Here is a 27,802-nt window from a genome sequence, read left to right as displayed (position 1 = left end):
AAAAATCAGAGATGCTTTCAAAAATAATGAAATGAAAAGTTTCTAAATATAAAAAATGTACTATAAAGAGCAGTCTACTGACACACTAATGCAGAAAACAAATAAATAAACTTATAAACAAAATGATATCTAGGGTGCCTAAGACCTTTGCACAGTTCTGTATATATTTTAACTGTTTTAACTGCAAGTCTGAAGCGGTGTGCAGGAGTCCTTTTTACATTGTACCGTTTTTCCTCCTACGCACCTGCCGCCCACCTACTCTACAGATGTGTAAAAGTGCCATTTTCTTCTTATAAAACCTCCTTACGGCACCTTGCAGCAGCTCTGAGAGCGGGCAGAGTGTGTCTCGATCGCTTTTCCTCAAATTTTCCAGCTGTTCCCACCAGGAGTCTTTGAGAGCGGTTAGAAAAATGAGCAATAGCTTAATCTAAACATAATTTAATTCATGAGAAATTATCCCACTTACGCAGGAGGAAGGTGGTGGTGGTGGTGATGGGGGGGTCCCTCGGAAAAAATACCAAATTACCAAATGCCGGTCTTTGCGGCCTAATGTTGGGGTCTCTGACGTGAAAGCGCTGCAGGAGCCCGCTCTAACCATTAGGCTGCCGCCGCCCTGTCGGGTCGAGAGGCTTTGTGCGTTGGAAACCCCCACAGCACAAAGACCTGGTCCACGGAAAGACCGACTGGAGTAATGAGTGAATGAATGCACAATAAGAGGAGCGGGGCTGTTTGAGCACTTAGCCTTGAATTGCCTACCTTTGTCTGCAAATACAATCTCTGACCTGGACTCTAATGGACTGATGGAGGAGGAGGAAGATGTGGAGGGGAGAGGAGGGAGAAGAGGAAAGGAAAGCAAAAGAAAAGATGAGTTACAGTAATGAAATGCTGCTTGAAAAGGAGAGAAGAGAGGAGGAGGAGGAGAGTGCTAAGGCGAGGGAAGAGGAGAAGAAGAGACAAAAGGAAAGGAAGGGAAAGCAAAATGAGGAAAAGAGAACAAGAAGAGACAAAGGGAAAGAAAGGCAAGGAGAGTAGAGGAAGGGAAGCGAAGGGGAGAGGATGGAAGAAGAGGAAAGAAAGCAAAAGAAAAGATGAGTTACATGATGAGAGTACAGTAAGGAAATGCCGTTTGAAAGTGAAGAGAGAGAAGAGAAGAGGAGGAGAGTGCCATGGCGAGGGAAGAGGAATACAAGGAAAGGAAAAGAGGAAAGGAAAGCAAAGCTGAGGAAAGACACAAAAGGAAAGATAGGAAAGGAGAGTATAGGAAAGGAGAGGAAAGACAATCCCTAACTATGGAAATGTACTGTACTTTAATCAAATACAGTCAGTTTAAAAAGAGAGGAAAGGAAATGAAATGAAAGGCAGAGGGAGGGAAGAGAAGGAAGGAGGAGGAGGATGTAGGAGACATGTGAAGGTTAAAGACGCTGATGGGTGGAAGGGGAAACATCGTGTCTCTGTGGGGAGCGCAGGAATAATGACTGTCCCACTTCACTCTCTGCAGCCTGCGGTCCTTCTCACAGACGTACCAGGACACCATGTTCATTTGTGGCTCTAAGGTCAGGTACTTAGTTAAAGAGCTCATGGTGTGTTGACGTACATTTCCGAATGAAACAGAAAGTCAGGGCGGGAAGCGTCAGTGGGAGGGGCTTATTTGAATATTAATGAGATATGGAGGAAGTGGTTGTGGAGGAATATTCTCTGCCTGGGAAAAGAGTTTTAGGTGAAGCGGCCAGAAACACTCCTTCGTCCGTGATGCAGCTGAACTGAGCTGCATGCTGGGAAAACTGGTGGGGGGTTGAAGATACGTCAAATTACAGAAGCAAAATGCTCTAAAAAAAAAACACTTCATTGTGACTTTTTAAAATTGCCGCTGTAGAGGAATGTCTGTTTTGGTGCTAAAAGAAAAAGCTGAAAAGAAGATGGTACATGTTTCTTTTAAATAGGTCAAGAATGCAAGATTGGGAATCGTATTCTCTCGTTTTATTGTTTTGTCTGCATCAAAATTTGACAACCATTGCCTCTAATTAGCCATGATAGGAACCAAGGCAGTCCGGTTGCCAGTTTCAATGAGACCTCTGCATTGACAGATGATATGGATTGAGTGCAGTACGTAAAAATATCGCAACCTAATCCGTCAATAAACTAGTTGAACTTTTGACGAAGCAAACAGGTAAACATCATCCACTAATGGACTTCATCAGCCAATGAAATCAGTACAGAGCTGGTCTTATTTAACCTTTATTTCACTTGAGATCAATGATCTCTTTTTCGAGCAAGACCTGGCCAAAATGGCAGCATTTAAAAAAACAAACATACAAGACACAAACACAGACAAGAACATAAAAGGCAAAGTGGTGCAAGGGGAAACATTTGAGCTGGAGCGGACAAGATTGAATGGGATTGGGAGGGGGGGAGGGGGGTCTGCGATGGCCTGCTGGGAAAACAAAATGGAGGAACAGATTATCACCGCGGTCCCTGCCTCTCCAGAACGGTATAATCCAGCTCTTGGAAATGTCCAAACGGAGCCCGCTTCAAAAGGTTTGGAGCCCCGCCCACAACAACACATCCAACACAGACTTGAGTTTACTTCTTCTTTGTAGCTGTTAATTTAACAGTATTTGGATTTAGCGCTTCCAACCTGAGACGAATAGCCTTGCATTACACCAAAAAAAGTAAATTACAACACTTCTTTACAAAATAACTCCTGGAACATGATGCTGTCTAACAGTGTGAGAGGATCCGGGTGGATTTTTCCTTTAAGAAATGAACGGGCCCACCTGCAGCAGACCAGCACGGCTGATTAATCTGTCCTCCCCGGAGCTCACAGGTCTCCTCTGTGTAGAAAGGAGGGCATTCATCTCTCTTTTTCCAGATCACCCCCAGACACACACACACACACACACACACACACACACACACCTTTAAAGCAGGAGATTCATGTTCTTAAATCTCACGGTGACCTTGCTGAGCATCAGAGGGTTTAGTATGAAGTTTACTGGTGAAACTACAAGACAAAACTAGTCGTAGTATTCTTTATGTTTTCTGCAGTTTCTGTCAATATGATACACGATGATGAGCATTGCCATTGGCTGTTGTTTTGCTTGCACACGCTTGTTTTTCCTCTTGTTTTGTTCTCTTTTTTTCTTATCAATCCTGGACCATTCTTTTGCCAACTGAAAGAAAAAATCTCCCCTCGGATCCTCTGACACTGTTGTTAATTTGTGATGTCAAATGCGTTCCAGGAGTGCTGTAAGTTTTGTAATTTACTGTTCAAATTTGAAAAAAACAGTTGAAAAGGGAGTTGTATTTCACACGCTACTGTTGCATTGCATTCTGGTCTCTCTCCTGCTCCTGTGGTGGAGAAACTGGTCTCTCTCCTCTTCTACGATGGATTTCTCCCTGTATGATTGTTGAACGTCTCTCGGTGCAAAATGGCGGCTCTAGAAAGAAGCCCTCGCTCTTTGATTCTGAGGGACTGACACCAAAACCTGACGTTTACCGCTGATGTTTTACATCCTGAAACATTTTCTCATATCAAACTCCACTGTAGCTGCTGGAAATATCTGGAGGTGACGTCACCTCGTCTACGATTGGCCGGTTATCCACCAAGAAGAAAAACACAACAAACTACTGAATGGAGCCAGGAATGCAAAGTAGATCACCAATAGCTGTTTATTTTTTTAACACCGTTATATAATATAGCATACATACTACACTATATTATACTGCACTACAACATAACAGAAGATAAAACATTTTAGCACCTTATGGTAATGTGTGTGCATATATTTTTAGCATAGAGGGATTCAAAAGGTTATTTATGTAATGTTAGTGCTGTTCACTCTACATTCAGCCAACCAGGACCAAATACAGTCATAAAAGATTGCTTTTATTACCATCTATAATCACAAATATTGATTCTCGTGGAGCAGCTATTAATTCAGTGTATGTACAGTAGTCTCATGCCGCCATAATGACGACAGTGACAAATGCTCATAGCAGTCGAGATTTAACTCATTATGTTTTTTTTGTTTTTTTTATATCTTATTTTGAGATTCTTCCAATATATAAGCATACAGAAATGGAATAAAAAAGATGTAAAAATACCAAAGACAGACACTAACAAACAAAATGCCAGATTACAAATGAAATATATAACATGAATGACTATTAAACTCATGATGTGTTGAACTATTTTGCAGTTAAATATGATGCTACATTACAGTACACACTTTATCTGGACATGTACACTACCACACACCACATTTTTTTTAATTTTTACTATTTTCAACATTTTAGAATAATAGTAAAGACATCAAAACTATGAAATACCACAAATGGAATTATGCAGCGACCAAAAAAGTGTTAAACAAATCAAAACTATCTTATATTTTAGATTCTTTGCCTTGATGGAAAGGCAAAGGCTTTGGAAAGAAATTCATACATAGGATCAACTTCACTATTTATATTTGTCTAAGAAACACATTTCAAGCATTTAAGCAGAAGCCTTTAGATCAAAATGGCTTTAAGAGAATGAAAAACACAGAACATTCAGTCAGGTGGGTCCAGACTTTTGACTGGCAGTGTACATGTAATATTTTTGCACTTTATAGCATGTACTTCATCTTGATATGTGCGTGTCACCTGAGGCTTGATGACAACAAAGCACTTACTCTGCAGAACAGAGCTCTGCAGCTGTATCGTTACCGCACAGTATGCATTTTATTTTAATAGGTGATTCCACTTTTCCCCATGCGATATACAGTGATTGTGTGTTGAATGTTGAAATCGCTGCTGTCTGCTGTAACTGTCTTTTTTAAGCTGCAAAACAAATTGCCTCAATGAGGACATTCAACTTTTCTAATCTAATCCAATCAGTCCCCCGCTGAGATGTTTTATTAGACGTGGCTTCCTGATAAATTTACAGCAAATTTTTTTCCCGTGGAGGGTAATTTATGATGATGATGATGAGAACTACAACATCGAGTCTGGGCTGACTGAAGCAGAGGAACGCTGGACGCTGTCCTGTGTCGATGCCTCTGTCCTCAAATGAGCGTAAATTGATGCAGGAGGTCTAACCTTGACGAGCAGCGAAGGTTTTCTCTCGGCTCTGGCTCGTTCTGTTGAGGGAATAGGGACGGCAGGAGGCTAATAGAGAGGAGGAGGTGTTGTGTGTGTGTGTGTGTGTGTGTGTGTGTGTGTGGGCGGGGGGGGGGGGGGGGGTCGCTGGGTTGATAACAGTGTCCTTTAGTGTCTGTGAAGGCAATCCTGTGTGTCCTTGTGTGCTATAGCATGCTGCGATGTTTTTTTTCATTCAGTCTCCATCTTTGTCCCTCAGCCTCACTGTGGTGTTTCTGCACTGCTCTTCCCACAGATCACCTGTCAATCAAACAGTGTGGGCGGAGCTTGGATTTCCTGTTGATGCAGTTTGAGTTTCTCTTTTCTCTGTCTGTTCATTTCAGCCATGGCGGCTATCGCTGCTCATGCTAACTACCCAGTTCTTCTTCTTCTGTTGATTCCAAACAAACCGGAAACGTAAAACGCATCACTTCCTGTGCGGCAGAGGATTTTTCCCATGAGCCACCAGACACCAGCTGCTTTACTCGATATAGGTTGAATCACTATTGTGTTAGAGCAATCAGGCAAAGACGAGCAAAACAGACATTTATTTATATGAAAATGTCACTTTAACATTCATCCAACCATGAATTCCCCCTGAGATCAAGAATCTCATTTTCAAGGGAGATTTGGCAAGAAAGCAGCATCAACACAATGTATGTGTGTGTGTGTGTGTGTGTGTGCGCTTGCGTGTGATGAAAGCATCCATAACGGCCTTTGTGCATGCTCACATACGTGTACGCACTTGCCTATCTACACACATTCCTGTGCACACACACAGTAGATGTTTGCACACACACGGTTCCAGGACACACGGTGTGTATTTGTTGTGAAGCAATGAGGCACCGTAGCGGACAGTCTGACCTTAACCCGGCTCCCCAGGGGGTCCCGGGGAACATTTCACTGCCCCCCCCGCCCCACCCAGCTGGGCGCTAATTTGTCATCCTGAGGTTTGCTGCCACACGGCGCTGCAGGGCAATTAGGACCGCCGTATGAGCCGGCTGCAGAGCGACAGGACCAGCCGCCCAGGGGCTCACACACCAGACCGCCTGTACAACACACAACAGCACAACATCTTTAAATCAAGATTTCTTCTCAATAATGTATTCTCTTTTTCTTTTAATTTATTTTTTTTTTAATCTGATTTACACTATATGGTTAAAGGAGCAATAAGAAGGGTTTTCCCTGCCGTACAGCACAAAATGACCATAATGTATCTGTGGGGGCTGATCAGCTACGAACGCTAAAAAGCCTCGTTCTTAGACCACTGAAGCACTGCAACACAGTTCAGTTACCTAGTTCCATAATGTTACTTAAATACCACGAGATAATAACGTTACCTACCGTTAAAGTTCGTAGGGCAGCAGAAGACGAGTTACTAACACAGGCAAGTTTGGAGCAAATTCTGGAATTCTGTTTCACTTTTGTTTTCACACCGGCAGACTCTGTGGGTTGAATACAGTGCTGCTGGTCTGCTGTCTGTGCTTCTCCACATGACAGACATGACGTGATGCGCACATCAGAGATCGATTTAGATCCATTTCTATACATTGACCAACTTGATTTTGTGCCTCTATGGGAAACACTGCATCTCACAGTCAAAGACGCCCTCTAGAGGCCATTTGACGAAGCGCATCATCTCACTAAGCGTCCCTGACTGACTGACTGACTGACTCACCTGAATTCGGTTCGTGATGCCCTTGGCTGTGCTGTGGGCATCGCATAGCAAATGATAAAGAAGTTTTATTATTTTAGTATTTAGCGTGTTGATATATTATCTCTTCACTAGACTTTTCTTTTTTTTCCTCAAGTATTTTTATTGCATTTTCAAAAAGATATTGAACATAAACAGGACAAGATGTTGGACAAAATGTTGGACAACAAAACAGGTGTTACAGTTATTAATGGTCCATATAAGTAAAATATCCTTTGCTTCACTAGACGTTTCTGTTGGAGCTCTGCTCAAAGTAGCTAGCTTACTCCTCTCTATTGCGGAAATGTGACTCTCTGACTGCAGACAATTCTGTCTTGAATGTTACGCAGAATAACTAAATTAATACTGTTAGACAAAACTAAATCGTCACCCAATAGAATTCTGGCCATTTAATTGCAGAAAAGAGAAAATCTTGATTTTTCCAAACAATTCCTCTTGTGGAAAGAGTAGAGTAGTAATTCAGCAAGCATTGACTTGGACAGACTTGGACACATACAAAGAGCCTCAATAAATGACTGTTTTATCTGTAAGTCAAAGTGTATTGGTATAGTTCTTCTCCAAATAAGCTGAATCTCAATTTCAAAAACTGAATTTGAATTTCAAAAACTGAATTTTAAATTAAAGCTAAAAGTTAAAATCATTAATGATCACATTCGGTTTTACGTCATTGCATTACATTTCAAATTGTGCCTTACAAATTCAATTTATCATTTCATTTATTCAACAAATCCATTTTTTTTATTTTGACAGTTTAATATGAGCAAGACAAATTCAGACTCATGCAATTCAATACAACCTCTTTTGGCACTGATCTCTCTCCATACTACCTTTAAAGTACAGAAGGTACAACTGTACAATTCTCCAAGTCACATTTGAAGCAGAAGAAACAGATCTGCCTTCACTTTACTTTGCATTGATAAGTCAATCCTTAGCATGTATCCTGCAGTGAAGTCAATATAGATTTAAGCTTGTCTGCTGTTAATCATGGGCTATACATTTACTTATTTATTTATTATTTAACAAGCGCACATGTTAGCACACTCAATGCCCCATTGAAGCACTAATGGCTTTTCAATAGATACAACAGCAGGATATAAATGATGTTGAGCAAGGCTACGGTTTTATTTTCCAAGACATCTAATCCTGGGGATACATTGCAGAAAATACACAGCTTTGCATTATTTATCCCTTTGCTTTTCCTCAAATAATCCCCTTAATGGTAAAATACCTGATTCTGGCAAGAGAAAAGCTCTGGATGGCAAACCAGGCCGGCAGCCAGGCTCTTCCCTCGCCAGCGCCGGAGAGGCAGATCAATACCCAGATGAAGTTTTCTCTCTGCTGGAGGATCCATAATTCATACACTCTCAGGTGGTCCTGTATTTACTATCGATCAGACCGAGGTAACAACAGCAATATCAATAGGCCAGAGGGAGTCGCTTTCACATCTAGAAAGCAGCTTCTGTCAGGGATAAAGAGGTGAAGCTGGTTTAAGAACAGAGGCAGAGGACAGAAGCAGATCAAACGCTCTCTCTTCCTCAGCTGTGACTGCCGAGGTGCCGTTGTGCAAGGCAGGAAACCCCAGATATGTGCAGTAGAGCTGCTCAGAGGCAGTAGAGCAGTAGAAGACTGAGGTTGAACTGGGAAGCTCGCAGTGTGAATGTGTGTAAATGAATGAATGTGAAGCAGGTCGATGCAGAAATACTTTGTCAGGAAATCTTCCCTTGGTAAATCAAGATTAAAAAAATACTCTTATCTTTGTTATCAAGAACCAAAAAAGGGGAAATCTGCACTCTCAAAAAGAACCAGCATGTTTCAAATAAAAAATATATAGTTTGCCAAGCTGTATATTTTTTATTTTGAATTAAGAATTAATTTAAAATCGATGCACCAGAGAAGCCTTATTTTATGTCCATTTTCTTACCCAGCATATGGACTTAATTAGTCATTTACTATGTTTGTTATCAAGCAAGAACAGCTGTATAGCACGGTAAAAGGAAAGAGGACTGTTTCTGATGGGAGTTAACCAACAATCATGTGGTGAATAGCTATGACAAATAACCCCAAAACTGTTCCTTTAGCCTATTTAATTCATTTTTGTAACTAGTGTAACTTTGGTTTTAAGTCAGTTCTCTGGAGCGTCTTTTTCTGTTGTAGGAGGCAGGCTGATGTAAATGTGATAAAAAAAAACATCCTAATATGAAGTATGGTATGACACCATCATCAAGATGATTGGTGTCCTCTATCTCACGCCAGTGGAATTGATAGTGCTAGTGTTTCTCCAAATTATGACCATATTTCCCATAAACCCTGTTGCTTTTTTCTCTTTGCGTCTTCGGTCAAATGTTTTTTCTTTATCTTGACTGAAGAGGATCAACATGTTGGAAGTGATTTCTCCATCTTCCTTTCCCTCCTTCCACCATCTGCTGCCAGAAACTCTTTCAGCTTTAGCTCCGTTTGCTCTGGAAGAACAGAACCTCTTCCTGTTTTGTGCCGTAAAGCGATCCAGCAGATTTCCCTCCAGATCCACCAGGTGGAGAAACTATGGAGGATGAGAGTAGAGGCTGGCAGGCTTCTCAGTGACGTTTTCGTTGGTTTGGGGTAATTATACTAACGTCTCAAAATGAATACGGTGATGTTTTATTGATGTTAAAATGCTACACACAGCACCTTTTTAATCTGTGATTAATAATTGAGTGTGAGGGTTAAAACCTGGCTGCCGAGGTACAGGTGGGGCGGACAGATGGCCGACACCGGATGGAAGGATGTGTCTTCTTCTGTTCCAGTGATTCTTTGAGGCTTTTCCAACTGGCTCTTCTTCTCTTGCTTCGTCTTCCAAGACGCTGCCACCGCCTCGAGGGTCTCCAGGGAATCCTGTTGTCACTTAATCCTCAGAACTGCTAACGCACGCTGTTTACATATTACAGTATGACAGAGCTGGGTGTTACTGGTCTACTGTGATTTCTTTGTATTCATGTAGCCTTGAGTGTTATATGAAATTATGTCAGTGAATGTATTTTTGCTGCACTAAAACAGCAGTTAAAGAATTGTAGTAGTTTTCAGTTTTGTATTTGTACAAGTTTGTTGCATCTTTAATTAGCGGAGCATAAGAACACATTTGGAGACGGGAGTTAAATTCTAATTTGGAGAAATCAGCATTTTGGCCCAGCATTAGAGTTGCATCACCATGAGGTGGGAAAATCTGGTTGGGGGAAGTGAGCCAGAAGTCCTTCCTCTTCCCTTACAGCTGATATGGGTTATTGAACCTATACTGATATTTTTACACTGAAGTTGCTAATAGCTGATATTTTGTGCTGATATTCAATGTCTTTAAATTTCACCATTTTCATGCCAAAAAGTACAAGTATTCAGTGTTTTCCTCTGAATTTTATTCTTTGGACACTAAAACTCTCCACTGAAACAAGACTAATGAAATTCTTTTAGGGTTAGCAGCTCTTTAAGGGTTAGGTTTAGGGTTAGGGTTAGGGTTAGGGTTAGGGTTTGCCCCCCCCTCCCGCGCCAAAACACACACACACACACACAGACACACCTTAGTCAATGATGAGAGAGGCTCGGGGATACATGACTGCATTTTAATGAGGAATTAATTACAAAAAACATCATTGAACAATTACATTTTGCAAAGAAAATTAAATTTCATTGCAGGTTATACTGTAGCTGTGGTCAGGAGGAATCTCCATCATATAAAAGGTGGATGATATCTGATATTTAATAAAAGGCCAATATCAGCCCAATATATCAGTCTAGTCCATGTTGAGATCCAACAATTTTGGTTAAAATGGTGACAGTAGCAGCACATTGTTTTACAGACAAAGTAACAATTAAAAATCCATAATTAAAAACTGAAATTTATCTGAATATTTGACCTTACAGTTCAATAGAAAATTATACTTTAACATCAAATGGGAAAATTATGCAGGAGAGGTGTGGTGGCCAGGTGAATTGTTGTTTTTCAAATTTCCGTTAAAGTTCATAATTAAGATTGAATTTAATCAGTCCTCTTGCGTTAACAGTCGCCAGTCTCCGGTCAAATTGGCCCCCGCTTGACTCCAGTGTGTGTGTCCTTTATTTGCAGGAGCCACCAAAGACATGGGTAAGATGCTGGGTGGGGAGGAGGAGAAGGATCCGGACGCAGCCAAGAAGGAGGAGGAGCGGCAGGAGGCGCTGAGGCAGCAGGAGGACGAGAGGAAGGCCAAGCACGCCCGCATGGAGGCAGAGAGGGAAAAAGTACGGCAGACCATCAGGGACAAGGTAAGGAAGCGGTCCTGGAGTTTGACTAATGCTTGATTCATAGTACTATGAACTATGATTGTGCTTAAGTGCGCACAGCATGTACTACTTCTGTTTTAGCCAGCCATCTTTGTTTTAACAAATCTGTCCCTAGGGTTTTTCCACTTTCATGTACATTCGTCAGTATCAGGAGAGACAAATCTGACTTCAGTTCCTGTAACTTTAGCTAAGCAAGATGGTCTGTCTCTTCTTCTCTGGTGTTCATACCAGTTAGGAACACATGAAGAAGTAACTGAGTTTGGGTGTCCTGGTGGCTCAGTTGGCTGAGGTCCATACCACATAACCGTGACGTCCTGGGTTTGAATCCGGCCCATGCAGGACCTTTGTCACACCTTCTCTCTTACATCTTTCCCGTCTCTCTATACTGCTAACTGGCCAATAAAGCAGACAGTCCAAATGAAAAAAAAAGAAGAAATATCAGAATTACTGAAGACTGCGGTTTGCTCACTTCATTTTGTTATGCTAGGCTTTTCAAGCATGAAGGACTGCTGGCTGTCAGATGCGTTTTGGGGTGGTTTCCTGTAGTTCAGATTACATTCTAACTAACTTCTAACGAACCAAACTCGACTGAGACTCGCTTTTTCAGGTGTTTCGGTGCCGTTATTTGGTGCCAGAGTCCATTTTTCCTCCTCATTCATCCTCATTCTCTTTCTCCTCACATCACCTCTTCTCCTTTCTCCGTTCAGTACGGACTGAAAAAGAAGGAGGAGAAGGAGGCGGAGGAGAAAGCGGCCATGGAGCAGGCGTGCGAAGGTTCGCTGACGCGTCCGAAGAAGGCGATCCCGACGGGCTGCGGGGACGACGACGAGGACGACGAGGAGAGCATCCTGGACACGGTCCTCAAGTTCCTGCCAGGACCTCTACAGGACATGTTCAAGAAGTAAAAAAACAACAACAAAAAAAACAAAAAAAACGAACCCCAATCCAGGGTCCAGTCTGGCCTGGGCCGGGCTGAGGGGGCAAAGGGAGGAGGGGAACTTTGTTTTGGGGACTTTGGGTTGAAAGAGTTCAGCGAACGAGAGGTTTGAGTGTTGCGGGTTTGTGGAGAAAAGAGATTGGGGAACTCAAATGGGTTTGGGGGTTTGGAAACAGGGTTTGGGTTTGGGTTTGGGGTGTGTAGAGGTTGTTGGGAGGTAAAAGGATTCAGGGAGGGGGTTCTTGCCAAACTGTTAGAGGCTATACACACTGCCTTTCTAGAACACGTTTACTTTTTTCTTTTTTCTACTCCTAGACGATTATGTCATTCTATCCCCTTTTTTGCCGTACTTGCTGTTCAGCCTTTCAGCTGCCACTTAGCATGTTTCTTACGATTACTACTTATGTCTTAAGTCTTTTTTTTTTTGGTTTGTTTTCACTGAAACATTCCAGATTATGATACCACAAACCCGTCAGGATCAGACATTTTGATTGGTTGAGCATCATCTGTCGCCAGGCAGATCAATGGTGATCAATGGAGAACAGTATTCCCTGAAAGAAGGGCAGCGGACGCCTCAGTGTGCGTTCTCTTGCTCCTGTGGTTTTAAACGGCACTGCCACCATGTTTTCCAGTAGATGGAGCATTTTTTTATTTCAATGGCTATTTTCTATTTTTATGAAGCAGATGTAGGTCTTTTTATTGAAAATTCAGCTTTTGAGTTTCTAGGACATGTGCCTTCATATCATCTCCTCCAGTTGAGGAATTGTAAATGAGGGTGTCATTGTAAGCTAAACAGGTGTACAGTTGTTGGTAGCATGTAGGCACGTATTCATGGATACATTGGACACTTGGAATAATGTACATGATGTTATGTTGGCTGGCTTGTCCTGGGGTTTCCAGAAGCCGCCGTTCAAACAGCGTCTTATTGCTGAGGTTCTTTTGGAAATCCCAGACACGGTGTTGAAAGCCTCCTGCTCTGAGAAGCAGCAAATTAACATACTGCAGGAAAAGCTGCAGCCCATCGCAAGTCCACAAAACGATTTAAACAGAATGAATACTCATTGCTTACAAGGCCGCGAGCTTCTGAGGAGCTGTTTGCTGTCACTTCTAATCAGCTAGGTAGACTGCCATTTTTCTAGAAAAAAACATTAGCTCTTTGTCATATTGTCCGAAACAGAGTCGATGTCTAAATTATCAATCAATAGGATTTCTTGTGATCGCATCACAGAATAGATTTCAGCTCATTTTGCTAAAGGTTTTATCCTGGCAAGTAAACAAGACTCTGGTTGCCTCGGTTGAATCTCATTTTCAAAATTGAATCGCCCATTTTTTTGTTGACTATTACAGATTTACAAATAGTTCAATGTACAGGTCAAACGAAGTCACCATTACATTAAGTAGTGTAATCCCCATAGACAATCAAAACATCGACCACTGGGATACAGTGGGGGTAGCCGATACTGTACATGATGTCATTTCCTGTCACACCATCCACGATAAGATGAAAATGGGTTTACACACCAAGCACTTGATGAACTGATTGCTGTTAAGTGTAATTATGTGGACTCTGTTATTTTATTAAGATTATTTAGTCAGATTTTTTCAGTTATTCACATATGAATGCAAATACCAGATAATGTCTGTGTGATTCAGCAGTTTATTTGAAGTTTAGTGAATGTGCTGCCAATGAAAATAGTCGTCTAACTCATGCTCCAGTCAAGCTAACCTTTCCCCTCAGCTTGAAATGAATAATAGTTAAGTTTAACCGAAACTGAAGTTTGAATTCATCAACATCGAGACCAAAGAAATACTGGAGAGACCTTACTATTTCTTTCGTCACCGCGGAAACAAAGACGTGCATGCAGAACCGGGTTTTGTCGGTCGCAGTCGGTCCGCAAGAGAAAGACTCGGGCTCATGCATCCCAAAGACCGACGCAAAACAAAAAGGATATTCTCTAATTTATTAAAAGGTATTCCATGGCAAAATAAAAACAGATTATTTAACTGTAGACTGAGCCTGAGAAAACTGGTTTGTGAGGTGTAGCACCTCTAGTACCTCTCAACACCTAACGAATTCTCTTAGAGATGAATATATTCCGCGTCTTGCATCTCTCAATCCAATGAAATATCATAGTGATTTGTCATATAGCATTTAAGTAGATGTACTGTAAATGAGAACGATCTCTATTTAGTGAAACTACCTTAATATATGGACATTTATCGATAAGACAAAGCATGTTGGTTATCACCCGGAGTCATTTTTTGACCAGAAGATAGTTACTCCTTAATGATCCGGTGGCTTTTAAATAAATGGTTAGTTGTGTGACGATGTATGATTAATACATTGTTCCATGAATTTGTAACATAGAATAACCTTAAGGATTAATACGATTAATGATGAAGTCATCATAAGCACTACAAAAAATGTTTTTTTCCATTGTTTTTTTTGTTTTTTTCATTTTCTAGCTCAGATAGGATTTTTCACTAGACAAAGCCATATTGTTTAGATTGCAATAAATACTCAAAATGATAAAAAGATGATATTTCAACATTGAAAGTTAATTGTCTCATGTTTGTTTTCTGTAAAAAAAAAAATAGAAAAAGATATTTGCATATCTGTTTGTAAATCCTCACCATTCTTGTATCTTTAAATGTGTATACTGATGTATACGCAAAGAAAATGCGTGTAGAAAAAAAAGATGACCAAGCCATTGTTATAACTGTCTCAATGTACTACATGTGTACTGTATGTAAGTGTGTGTGTTTCTATATGTGTGTCCTTCTATGTGTCTGTGATGTGAGACCATGTCGTTGATTCATATAGTCCTGGTTTATACTACGTAAATGTGTCTTTGAATTATTTTGTGCACAGTCTTAAGCTAGGGCGGCTCCCTAGTTGTGCCATGTCTAAAAAATAATACTTTACACATTCCTTTCGAATCTTGAGCATGCAAATGTTAGGTGAAGAGAATACACCAAATGCCAAAATACAAAAGAATAGACAATTTGCTGTTTCTGTAGGAGTCTCCAGGCAACAGAACCTGTGCATTGGATCCAGAAAGATTGGCTCTGCGATCGGCTTCGCTGAGTGTTAGATGTTTTTTGTCGTCTGAGTGGGTGGAGTTAGCGGAGGGAGTTTTGGTGGAGCTTAAGGCCGTGATCAGATAGGAACGTTTTTTCCTCTTGCTCAAACTCAAAGCTCTGCTGTGGGCGTCGCTGGTAACAGAGAGGGCAAGAGGTCAAAGGGTGCAAGGACAAAACGCAAAGAGACGTCCCCATTTTCCAGGGACAGTCCCCAGATTTGGTGCTTTGCCCTCATCTGACACTGTCCCCAGAAATGTCCCTGGATTTCCTCCTTGGTAATTTTACCTCTGGACCACAGGAAATTTATCCTGTTTGGAATGAACATTACGGACAGTAATAATCACAAATAAAGTTGATCAGGAACGGGACTGTAATCACTGAATCACTCCAGTAAAACTAAATTACCAGATCTCCTCTAGTAATATTAATGCTGTCCGGACAGGGCCAGTGATAAAAATTCCAGCTGAGCTACAAATGTCCCCAAATTTGCTCCAAAAAATCTGGTCACCTTAGGCTAGCAGCTAAGTTACTATGTTAGCTAGAGGTCACCCCCTGATCTCACTACGGATATAACATTAGCCACAGTTAGCTAATTTTGATCGTACAAAGAAGGGGAGACTGAAATCAACATCTCCATTTTTACTCCATTTTGACCGTTACTTATGTCTTCTCCTTTAGTCCCTCCTCTCGGGCGATTTGATTGGTCAGCCGAGCAGAGGGTGACATTGACGAAATGCATGGTGAGGCTCAAGTTGAGGCATTTTCCGCTTTGTGCCAGAAAACCGCATCCAAAAAAAAAAAAATCATCCTATGTGATCACGGCCTAAGACATCAACTTTGATATGAATCTTAGCTTATGAAGTTTTGGGATGCAACAGCTTGATTTGAGTGGAATGGCTTGAAGGCTTTTAAAAAGAAACTGGGAGACGTGCAATTTAAAAAAAAAAAATAGATGCTGTAATGAATATATTTGCTTTTTTGATAACCTAGGTGTAGTACTAAAACATTTTTGTCACTTTGATTTCTATGTACCATACATCATGCAAAACTTTATGTCTCCATACATGAGGCCGACCTGCAGAGAGCTTTATTTTAATGCAGTCTCAATACTCATCGCTGTGAGCTGTAACCACCCAGTGGAATAATGCATTACCTAACACAAAAACGTCAGCCACGGAGCATAACACTACCGCAGTTATGCAGACGTCTTCTAGTGTTACAGACATTTACAAAGAAATCAATGGCTGAAGGGAAGCACCTTGACTTATTTGCTCCTTTAAACTAACACAAGGATTCCCAGAAATCCTCCTGCACCCAAGGGCCAGGCCAGCTTCACAGCATGTGGATTAAGTTTACTCTAGGCTTGGTGGTTTTTCTCCCCAGTGGAAAAGAAATATATATATATATATCCCGGACTGGGTTTAATTCATGGGTCCGGGAGCTCCAGCCATACGTCTTCTGTATGTAAAATAGACTCTCGGCGGGACTCGTCTCGAGGCGTCACGGCATGTGAACTGCCTTCGCAAAGGGCTATTATCATGTCATCTTTACGTGAGGTTACTGGTAACTCATCTGTCACGTCTGTGCTTGTCCCTGCGTGGCGTGTTGTTGTTTCGATTCATCTGGTTGCATGAGATAGTGTGGAAATCAGTGTTTGTGGAGAGATGTTGATCTCGGCATCAGAGGCCCCTCGGCTATTTAGTGTAGATAAAAACATATAAAAATAGTGTTAAAAGCAAGGAGTTGTTTCATGAAATTTGAGTAGGGAGTAGAAACAAACAGGATGATTATTTTAAATGGAATATATATATTTTCCTAACACTTGAACAGAAGTCCTTAGATTTGGATGAATGAGAGACTCGAAAGCTGTAAGTGTAGATTTTGAAAGGCCTCAAAGACATTAAACAACTAAATAAAATCTCGGCTGGCGTTCTTTAAAACGTCTCAGCACTGAGGCTGTCGTGGTTCCACTGTCGGTCAATGGGACAACAACGGATCTAGCTGCTGGGATGGTTTAGGGGACAGCCAGGCCAAAGAGGTTGCAACTGAGAAACTGGATTATCAAAGCATCTTCTGTTGTCAGGAACTCAGAAACCTTCAGAAAACTGAGAAACAGATCGGCTTGGAACTTCCATTCAAAACCACAATTCCCCCCCAAAAAAACAGTCAGAATTCTCCACTGGGTTTGGTGATATTTCTCATGACTATGAATACACAATATATGAACACAAAAATAATTTACATTAGCAGTGTGTGGAAGACACGCTGTAGACGTTTACTTCCTAAATGTAATTTTATGAAATGCAATGACGCGACGGGAACTGATCGAGATGAGATCATGATGCGTTTTCGAATAAAAACTGATTATAGTTTCCTTTCAACTTTATCGTTCGTCCAACGCCGAACAAGGCTGGACTTATTCGCCTGAACGCTGTGATGTCTTAACATTTGTCTATCTTCTAACATTTTTACGTATATTTATTAATATTTTTATAACTAGTCTGCTGACTCCTGCCAACTGACCTTATTCACACGGTGGCCATTTTGGACACTAGCGGAGGGAAACTCTACCTGGAAGATTGGCATAGCCTATAAAACTAGCGTTACTTCAATAAACAAGTGTGGATTTCCGTTAGATTGAACAGTTATCAAATTAGCTAGCAACCCCGGGATCAGCTATAACACCTGCTTGAATTTAGCAGGGAAGTTAGCTAGCTAGCTTACTAGTTAGTAAGCTACTAGCTAGCTACCTACGCTAGTAGCTCTCATAGCGATAAAGGGCCAAAAATATTAAAATGTGAACCATTCGAGATCCGTTTTTAATCTGCTTTTCAATAGAGTTTAGCTGTACTCCCAGGTAGTTTCCCACCCCAAGTGTTCAAAATGGCAGCCGTGTGAATAGATCTAGAAGTGTAAGCTAACGTGTTGTGCTCAGTAATTCCCTTACCAAGGCCAGCGCGCTACGTAGCTCGTCTTAACACCAAGTTTCCTTTCGTTCCAGTGGAAGTCGAGGGAAGATGCTGTAAGGTGATTTTGGTGAACACAGCCCAGGTTAGCTGTGAGCACAACTGTGACTGTGAAGAGAAACCCAACTCTTTCAATACATTGCAATTTTTTGGCATTTGCACTAGAACACGTTCAAATGTTATGTTGACAACGGTTACGGGATCAAAGGAGTCGCCACTATCTACTACCTGTACAGTTTTATGTTGTCCGCTAGCCTTCTAAACAAGACAACGATAAAGTTGAAAGGTACAAGTGACAGAAAAAGGGAAAAGATTTTAAAAAATGTTCCTGTAATTGAACCAAGAGGGTCTTTCGTTTTTAATTCAGGGTGAAAATAATTTCAGGGTGCAGAGGTTGAGAATGTAAAATATCAGTTCTTATGCTATTTTTTCCTTAACTGCATGTCATATACTCTATGTGGAGCCCAATCACTGTAGAATTGTCTCATCAATGGAACTGAATCATACTTTTTGGAAATTAAATGCATAACACTAATAAAAAAGGTTTATAAAAAGCTTTCACCTGCGTTTTCATTGGGTGTTTGTGCATTGAATTGTTATATTTCAAATGTGTGGACATCAGGTAAAAAGTTTTTTTGTGTAAGTAGAGCATTTTGGGATAAAACCCTTATGATAGGCTACAACTGCTATACTCAACAGGAATTGGTGCTTTAAGTACACGACAGAGGAAACTGTTTTGCCTCCCTGTGTTTAGTATTCCCTCAGTGACCGACCCCCTTAATTAAAGACATCTCTTCTATAATTAAATATTTTGCTGCTTGTATTCCCTGGCATTGATAAAGCTCCTTATGAATGTATTAATCACCAACGGCACGGCCAACAAACACTTACAAATCCTACAAACAAAGCCTCGGATGTTGGGGGAGGGCGAAGGACTGGAAGAGGGTGCGGACAGACGTGAAACTGAATAAATGCCCAAGCAATGCCAACTGTCTCCTGAAGAAAACGTTCACTTTACTTGTCTCTAGTGGTGCATTGACTCCAAGATATCAAGAAAATAGAATCCACTCACTTTTTACTTGTTTATTCTTCTATTAAAAAAACAGTGAACACACGCTTACACTAACTGCCTCACACTGATGAAAACGCTGTGTATTCCCTATGAAATTTTAATAGGTTGAGATATATGAGGCAGACAAGCGACATTTTGGACCTTCTTCTTCTTCTTTTGCTCTGCACCAGAATAAGCAGATTCACTCATTTACAGTCTGTTGCACTTGTGTAAACCTGACAGAAGTGAACTCACAGTGAGTGTGCACAGTGGAAGTCTGGCCTCAGTTTCCCTCGAGAGCCGAAAGACGGAGGAAAGTATTTAATAACACGTCGTCCCTTGCTCAGGCCACTCAGTAACACGATGCATCATGCTGCTTTGTCAAAATTGGACCAGTGGTGCAGCAGTTATGACTTTTCAAAGTTTAAAGTTTGATTATAGCGCCTCCATCAGGCCAATCAGTGTAGTGATGTTAAACACCAGAACACAGTGCCAAAATGTCCTGGACAAAGCTTTAAAACACTGAAGTTTTTATCATTTGGTGGTTGAAGTAAGTCTTGGCTCTAATAATCTTTACAGGTTGTGATCATACTTAGCACAATCGTTTTAGGGTGTAACGCAAAATAATGTAACAAATTACTTTTCTCCAGGAGTAATAAATAATATATTACTTTTAAGTAGTGGATAATGTGTAATTACTTTTTTCCTGTAAAGACCGCAACACTGCTCAGATACCACATTTGATTTAAAAATTTTGACCTTTAGTTATAGCGCCTCCATTAGGTAAATCGGTGTATTTTTTTTTAAACACCAGATCGCAGTTCAAACATGCATCAGCCCCCCAAGTTCTGTCAAAATCAGACCAGTGGTGTCTGACATATCACGTTTGAGTTTCAAATTTTGACCTTTAACAATGATTAGTTGTGTTTGTATGATTATAGCCCTGCTGACAATCTGACACTTGCCTTCTATTTCGAGTCCGGCTGTGAACACTGTTCGCGGCAGGAGTCGAGATAGAAGGCAAGCAAACATGAGTCTCACGTCAAGTCTCTAAATGTAGAACACCATGTCCAGTCCATGTCATTAATGTCAAGTCTCAAGTCTAAATGTAGAACAGCAAGTCAAGTCAGAACAAATCAAGAGTCCAGTATCAATTTAATATCTTAAAGAAAACTAAATATCTAGGACTTTTCAATGCAATATGGTTTTAATAGGATAAAAACTTGGTAAGAGCATCATGAGTTTGATTTCTATAATCAGTTTCAACTTCAATAAATTCAATCATTCCATACAAATTCAGAAAACAGAATTTAAATTCAGTCGTCCGCTGGAACAAATCTCATCACTTTCAATCTAAGTCATTTACACAAACACAAGATCTCAAGTCAAGACTTTAGAAACCTTTTCAAGTCATCAAAGTACAAGTCAGAGTCAAGTCCCAAGTCACCAGAACCCAAGTCAAGTCAAGTCTCAAGTCTTCTCTTCATGCATCAAGTCAAGTGTCAAGCAATTCAAATTGTGACTCAAGTCCAAGTCATGTGACTCGTGTCTCCACCTCTGTAGGCAAGTGTCAGATTGTGGATCTGGAGTCCGCAGGGCAAAGATTATTAGAGTCGAGACTTATTTCAACCACCAAATGATAAAATCTTCAGTGTTTTAAAGCTTTGTTTGTCCAGAGAACGGTTTAAAGCTCGGCATGCTGCTTCATGCTCACTACATTTACATACTGTACATTCACACCTGGGCCTTGTCCAGTACAACCAGTCCAGTGCTGTCACTGGTGCAGCTGGTCCGCCGGCCCGGCCACCAGCCTGCCTCTCTGTATTGTAACTTGATGAATTAACCGCTGTGGGTTTTTTTACCGTCTTGTTAAGCCTGAATGAAAGACTCGCTGACAGATTAGTGTGTGGGTTGTTTGTAATTTCCAGAGACCAATAGACTTTCTTGTTAAGGGGCTTTGAATGACGGACGGCTGAAAAGTGGCTTAGTGTATTTCTGTCTCCTGAGGAAAACTCAGCACAAGGCATTTAAGTGTGTGTGTGTGTGTGTGTGTGGAGAGAGAGAGATTAGCTATTTGTTCAGCTAATTCTTGCATTTAACAGGGCTACTGTAAATGCCAAGAACATGGAGGTTGTGTGTGTGTGTGTGTGTGTAATTGCCTGCTCTTTCACTCTGTTTTTTTTTTCCTTTCTGAACACAGGCTTATACTATGGAGCTTAGAAAAGGTATAATTATATATTTACTGTAGGTATTATGTTCAAAGCAACAAAACACAAACAGTGCTGGAAGGAAAATCACATTTATTTATGTTATTTATTTTTGCTCTGGAATACAATGCTGTGGAATATAAGGTAAGCAGAATGGAAGGTGCAATACAAGCCTAACAAATACAGAAAAACAGTAAAATTAATTGTGAAAACACAGTTGTTGCCTTGGAAAAGTAAATACACAATAACACTGTTAGTTCTTCATGAAGACTTACATGGCTTATATCAACACAATGTACTGTAAACACAAACTATTACATTTGTACACTTTGTACTTCCGTTATGTCATTAAATCCTTCTAAATAGGGTTTGATATGTTTGTACTGAGGCAGCCGACAGCTGATGTTTTGTGCCTATATTCAATATCTTAAAATATATTTTTTTTCCCCAATATCTTTTTCCATTGTCGTGCCAAAAATTCAAAATATTTAGTGTTCTTCTTGTCAGGGTGGAAAAGCGTCTGAAACAACATTTAGACCAGTCAGAGACGCTCTGCCATGAAAAACCTCTTCAGACCAAAGAGACACTTTGATGAACATGAAGCTGAGTGTATACACTATTAGACCCTGATGAAGGCCAATGTTCCCTTCATTATGAAATAAAATAAGTGTAAAAAGTAACTATCCATTGCATGCGACCCCTTCCTTTTCAACCAATAAAAGCATTGCAGGCATTTCCCCCTTACTTCTTCATTGAAAAATAACAGAGAAAATCAAATAGTACTTTGAAAATTAAAAACTGATTATAGTTTAGAAAAGGCAAGGTGTCATACACACATCCACATACACACATACATCCATATATACATAATACATACACACAGTATACACTAATTAAACACACATGACCCAACAGGAGAAAGGCTTGTTGAGAGGCTTGTTACCCAAAAACAAATTCTCCTGAAAATACTGGATGTTAGAGAGGAATTTAAAGAACGGTGATCCAGAAGGAAGGATCCACACTCCGCTGAAGAAGAAACACCAGCCAGGTTTCTCTTTGTTTTGTTTTGTTTTGTTACTTTACTCACCGTTACTCACAGCTCGCTCCAACATGGCTGCCGCTCCAGCAGTGTGACACATTTGTTAAATTTACCTTGTGATCCTGCCAGTTTATGCCGGCTAATCACCCATCCATCCATCCATCCATCCATCCATACATATCCATTCATCCATCCATCCATCTCCATCCATCCATCCATCCATCCATCCATCCATCCATACATACATATCCATTCATCCATCCATCCATCTCCATCCATCCATCCATCCATTCATTCATTCATCCATCCATCCATCCATCCATATCCATTCATTCATCCATCCATCTCCATCCATCCATCCATCCATATCCATTCATCCATTCATCCATCCATCCATCTCCATCCATCCATCCATCCATTCATCCATCCATCCATCCATCCACCCATCAAACCATCCATCCATCCATCCAGTATAGGATGTAGTAGGATGATGGGTTAGAGGTGGACTGGATGTGTGTGTGTGTGTGTGTGTGTGTGTGTGTGTGTGTGTGTATGTGTGTGTGTGAGCAGCAGTGGAGACCCTCAGCTGCATTGGGGCAGAGCCAGGGAGGAAAAATCACAGACATTTGAAGAAAAATGAAGGGAGGGAAGAAGGGAAGAGGATGGAGGGGTTCGGTGTGTGTGTGTGTGTGTGTGTGTGTGTGTGTTGGGGGGTGGGGGGGTTGATAGATGAAGGACAGAGGAGATGGATGAGGGAGGAAGAGGAGAGGAGGAGATGGGTTAAAGGAGAAAGGAGATACAAGTAATTACAGATGGGAGTTGCAGGGTGAAGAGGGGGGAAGGGAAGAAGGAGAGAGGAGGTGAGGAGAGGAGAGGAGGAGGATGGAGGGGAGGAGGAGAGGAGGTGGGGGGGTGATGAGGAGGTCAGAGATGCAGCAGAGCGAGGAAGAGGCAAAGATGGAGAAAGACTTTAACTTTTTGATGTTCTTCCATCTAATATCTCCATTCCAGGAGTTATTTTTTTGTGTTGAAATGCTGTAATTTACTTTTTTGGTGAATCCACTTTCCCTCAACCTGCTGGTTAATGATAAGGTTAACTGAGCTGACTCATCTCAAACCACTCTGAGGTCTTTGCAGTTGTTGTTGTTTTTTTTAATCTATATTACCAGACCACTAAATACAGCTATATAACCTTATCAGTAACCGTATCTACAGCCATGACTTGTATAACATAAGTATCTTTTTCAGATATTGCTTGTTTTCTGGCCTGTTTGTAATATATTTAGCTGTTATTAGAAAACAGGCAGCAGAACAGACTAATTCCTCAGTGAGTCCTCTAAGATGGCGCCGGCTTCCCTGTCGACCCCGAGCTCCTGGAAGGGTGAAAGTGAGGACATTAGCATATCAGAGGTCAGAAGCGTCCCGGGTATCTGAGGATTTACAGCGGGTCACTGCTTTGGTTGATCTGTGGTTCGTCTGCGCCGGTCGGCACCCAGAGGCCCTCACACCAAACCTGCTGTGGTGCTGTGTTGGTCTGTAAACATGGAACTTCTCCTTTACATATTGATTTTTCACTCTTCAGATGTTTAGCTGACACTTAACCAGAGCGACCTGCAAAGACTGCAACAGTAGAAACTTCAATTCTAAGATCATATATACTGTATATACACTGATGTCAAAGGTTTGGACACACCTGATTGAATGTATTATGTTTTTCATGATCTTAAAGCCATTTCAAATGTGTTTCTTAGACAAATATAAATAGTGAAGTTGATCCTATGTGTGAATTTCTTTCCAAAGCCTTTGCCTTTCCATCAAGGCAAAGGGCGGCTACTTTAAAGAATCTAAAATATAAGATAGTTTTGATTAATTTAACACTTTTTTGGTCACTGCATAATTCCATTTGTGTTATTTCATAGTTTTGATGTCTTTACTGTTATTCTAAAAATATAGAAAAATGTGTGTTTCCAAACTTTTGACGGGCAGTGTACATCTATAGGTAAATGTAGCCTTAACATAAGAGACATAAACTCTTTGTATGTTAATTCAGTGATTATCTCATATGGGGATGTTGCAGCATCAGCAGCCTGGGTGGGATTGGTCCTCCGATCAGCTGATCACCTGATCACCTGTCATAACCAAATTTAGCAGTCGTCCGCTGTTCAAAACGGAGGTACTAGGGAGAAGAATTTTGTTTTAAAACTTACGTTACTTCTGTTTGACTTCAGTGTCTTTTCTCTTCATAGGGAACAGGGGGAAAGGGGAGGAAGAAATAGAAATAAGACGATAAAAGTGCTAAATGAACAAGTGAATGAAATAAATGAATGCTATAGACATGAGACATCCTTGTGATAAAGGGCTATACAAATAAACAAACTATATAAATAAGGTTATTATTATTACTATTATTATTTAACTCTGCTGTTACTGGTGATCAGCGAACACAAAGCAGTTTGTATACAGAGGAAAACACACAGAGGGATGAAGTGAGATGTGAGCAGACTGGGAATGAACAGCTGCTGGGTTTACTTTGGGAAACACTGCCACCCAGCGGCCGTTACGCAACATCACAGCGAGGTTCAGGTTCCTGTACTCAGCAAACAGAGAGTCTGTTCTCATCTGTACTGTAGCTGTGTGACAGTGGCTTTACACTCTGTTATCAGCTGCCTGCAGGCCGACAGCGGGACTCATATCTGGCTGAGGTGAAAAGAGTACTAACATGTCCTAGTCAAGTAGAAGTACTGTTACTTTGCTCATATTTTACTGACGTAGAAGTAAAAGTACCGGTGTAAAAATCTCCTTCAGTAAAAGTAAAAAGTGTGTGATTTAAAACGTCCTCAGAGTAAAAGTTCCTGAGTTCCTCTTTAGAACAGAGAACGTTGTTAGCTGTGATCTTTTCCATGTGATTCTAAAAGGAGAGAGGTCAGAGTTCAAACTGGATTCTTTTCACTGGAAACATTAGAAACGACAAAATAAAGTGCAGAAACAAAGTAAAGTCAGATTCCTCTTCTCACTGTGAATGGATCCACAGTTTGTCAGTTTCTGTTGATCCAGTTTCTGTTGATCCAGTTTCTGTTGATCCAGTTTCTGCTGCTGATGGAGAGACACAATCTGTTCTGTGATGGATGGGATTCAAAATGGAGTCAAGGACAAGCACAAGGACAAAGTAAAATTACTGACTTTAAAAAATACTCCAAAAAGTAAAGGTACACAAAAAAGTGACTCAATTACAGTAACGTGAGTACATGTAATTAGCTCCTTCCACCCTTGTTTACAGCAGGATGGTCAACTCCTCCCTGTGGCCTTTAACTTTATTTTTTTTCTCGGTCTATACCTTTAAACAAACACCATCAAGCGCTTATCTAGTAACAACTCATTATCTTTGTGCGGCAGCGGTCACATGACTCTCTGACTCCTCCACGCCACGTGAGACGCACGTTCTTCTGAGAAGACGAGATTCAAAGAAGCGCCGGGACTCGCTGATGTGTTTAAGAGCTTTATTTAAAATAAGACTTTTCTGGCTCGCCGCCATCTGGAATGGCAGTTCACATATTTACAGATATTTACATGAGATGAAAACAAACACATAAAAAAATAACTAGAAAAAAAACATATTATTTTGAAGTGATTCATTCTAAAATGAGAAATATCCATTTTGTAAAGGTTTTGCAGATGATTAGATTCTCAAAAACAACTTTTTTTGGTGGGAAAGGTCTTAAGATGACATTCTGTAAGTTTTTTCAAAATTTGTATATCTCATTTTGGAATGAAACTTCATCTGTGTGTGATTAAGTGTAGTAAATGCTATATAACTGTTGAGAAGCGAGTGATTCTACATTTCTGCAGTGGATTAAAATAAAGCAATAAAATAAAGCAATAGCATAACTGTATTGTATTTATGTATCTGAACTCATGCATTTGAACGGTATGATGAGAAACGTTTCTGTATGTTAACGAGAAGTTAAAATAAACTTGTAAAACTCCCTCGCTTTTCTTAATATAAGAAACACACTCATATGTACAAGTGGTCGGGAACACGGGACGCACACGCAGCACATGTGCAGTGGAAGGCGTTATGAATGCTTCATGTGCATTCACACGTTACAACAGGATCTAACATTTTGCACGTTATGAATGAAATGATGTGACATTTTCAACACAAACAGTGTGTGTGTAGTTTGGGCCGACACAGGTTCAGACTAGTTTTCAACACAACATGTAAACAGTTAAACTCCCAAAAACCAGTATGTCTATTTTTTGGGGGGGAAAAGTCCTGAAATGTATCTTTCAATCAAAGTGAACTAAAACTAAAACTAAGATGAAAACTAGGTGTTAAAAAATGAAATAAAAATAAAACTAAAACTGTGAAAAAACTAAAACTGAACCAAAACAATCTTGTCTACTTGTAAAATTTTTATAAAATAAAAATATACATGAAATGTTTTCCTGTTTGTCTTTTTGTTAATTTGAGGGGTAAAAAAAATTATGAATTTTGGGTGAAGAATTTTGAAATGGTCCCAACTTGGATGTATCGAAAAATGTATGTAAATAATTTTAGAAAATTCTAAAGTTTTTTAAGTTTATTTATTGTTTGTATTAAACAATACCTTTTGAAAATCAATACTTCTATCATTATACCTTTAAAAATACCAGCCCTACCAAAAATACTAAAGCTAAAACTGAAACTATGTAAAAAATGAAACTAAAACTAAAATTGAAACTAAACTGAAACTGAACGAACACTGAAAATAAAAACAAAAACAAAAAAATATATAAATACTATAATAACCCTAAAATATAGAATATCCATTCTGTAAAAATGTCAACCAAGAACTTACTTACCTACTATCTTTTAAAATGTAATACCATTTGTTTTAATTTGCTGTTGTTAATAATTTTGTCAGAATAGTCACTTTTTCCTTATGGTGGAGATCTAATTTTAGAACCAAACTACTCAGACTGATATATATGATATATATGTTGTGTTGATATATATGTTGTGTTGATATATATGTTGTGTTGAAAAGTAACAAAAAATGTCCCAAACTAGACTCAGATGTGTTGAAAATGTCACTTCCTTAATAGGAGCATTCAATCAGATTACTACCATTAATTCACATTCCTTCATCTTTCACAGATGAAAGTAAAACTCCCTTCTTATTGATAAGATATATAATATATAATATATAATATATAATATAATGCCATTTTTCCAGTGTATTATCCTGTGTATTCACCTATGGACAGATAATGAATTGCACATGATACTGTGTACTACTAATACTGACACAGGTGCACTACCAATACTGACACAGTATTAGTGTGTACTAATACCTCTGTGACTACACAGGTCAATACAGAAGAATAAGGCCATTGTAAAGGAAAGTGCCACCCATCTGGAT

General features: G+C 40.1%; 1 protein-coding gene across 1 annotated transcript in view; it reads left to right on the top strand.

Moving 5' to 3' along the window:
- cplx2b (complexin 2b) overlaps nt 1-13,025 on the top strand; it is a 63,833-nt gene extending 50,808 nt beyond the window's left edge. Inside the window, exons 3-4 of the mRNA XM_078289147.1 lie at nt 10,923-11,098; nt 11,824-13,025. Coding sequence (XP_078145273.1) covers nt 10,923-11,098; nt 11,824-12,021 — 374 coding nt within the window. The 3' untranslated portion in view covers nt 12,022-13,025. The remainder of the gene's footprint in view (nt 1-10,922; nt 11,099-11,823) is intronic.
- Nucleotides 13,026-27,802: the final 14,777 nt, after the last annotated feature.

The sequence above is a fragment of the Centroberyx gerrardi genome, chromosome 16 (genome assembly GCF_048128805.1).
Source record: "Centroberyx gerrardi isolate f3 chromosome 16, fCenGer3.hap1.cur.20231027, whole genome shotgun sequence".
Taxonomy (NCBI): domain Eukaryota; kingdom Metazoa; phylum Chordata; class Actinopteri; order Beryciformes; family Berycidae; genus Centroberyx; species Centroberyx gerrardi.
The sequence above is the reverse complement of the archived record's forward strand: the minus strand, read 5'-3'. Positions and strand labels throughout refer to the sequence as shown.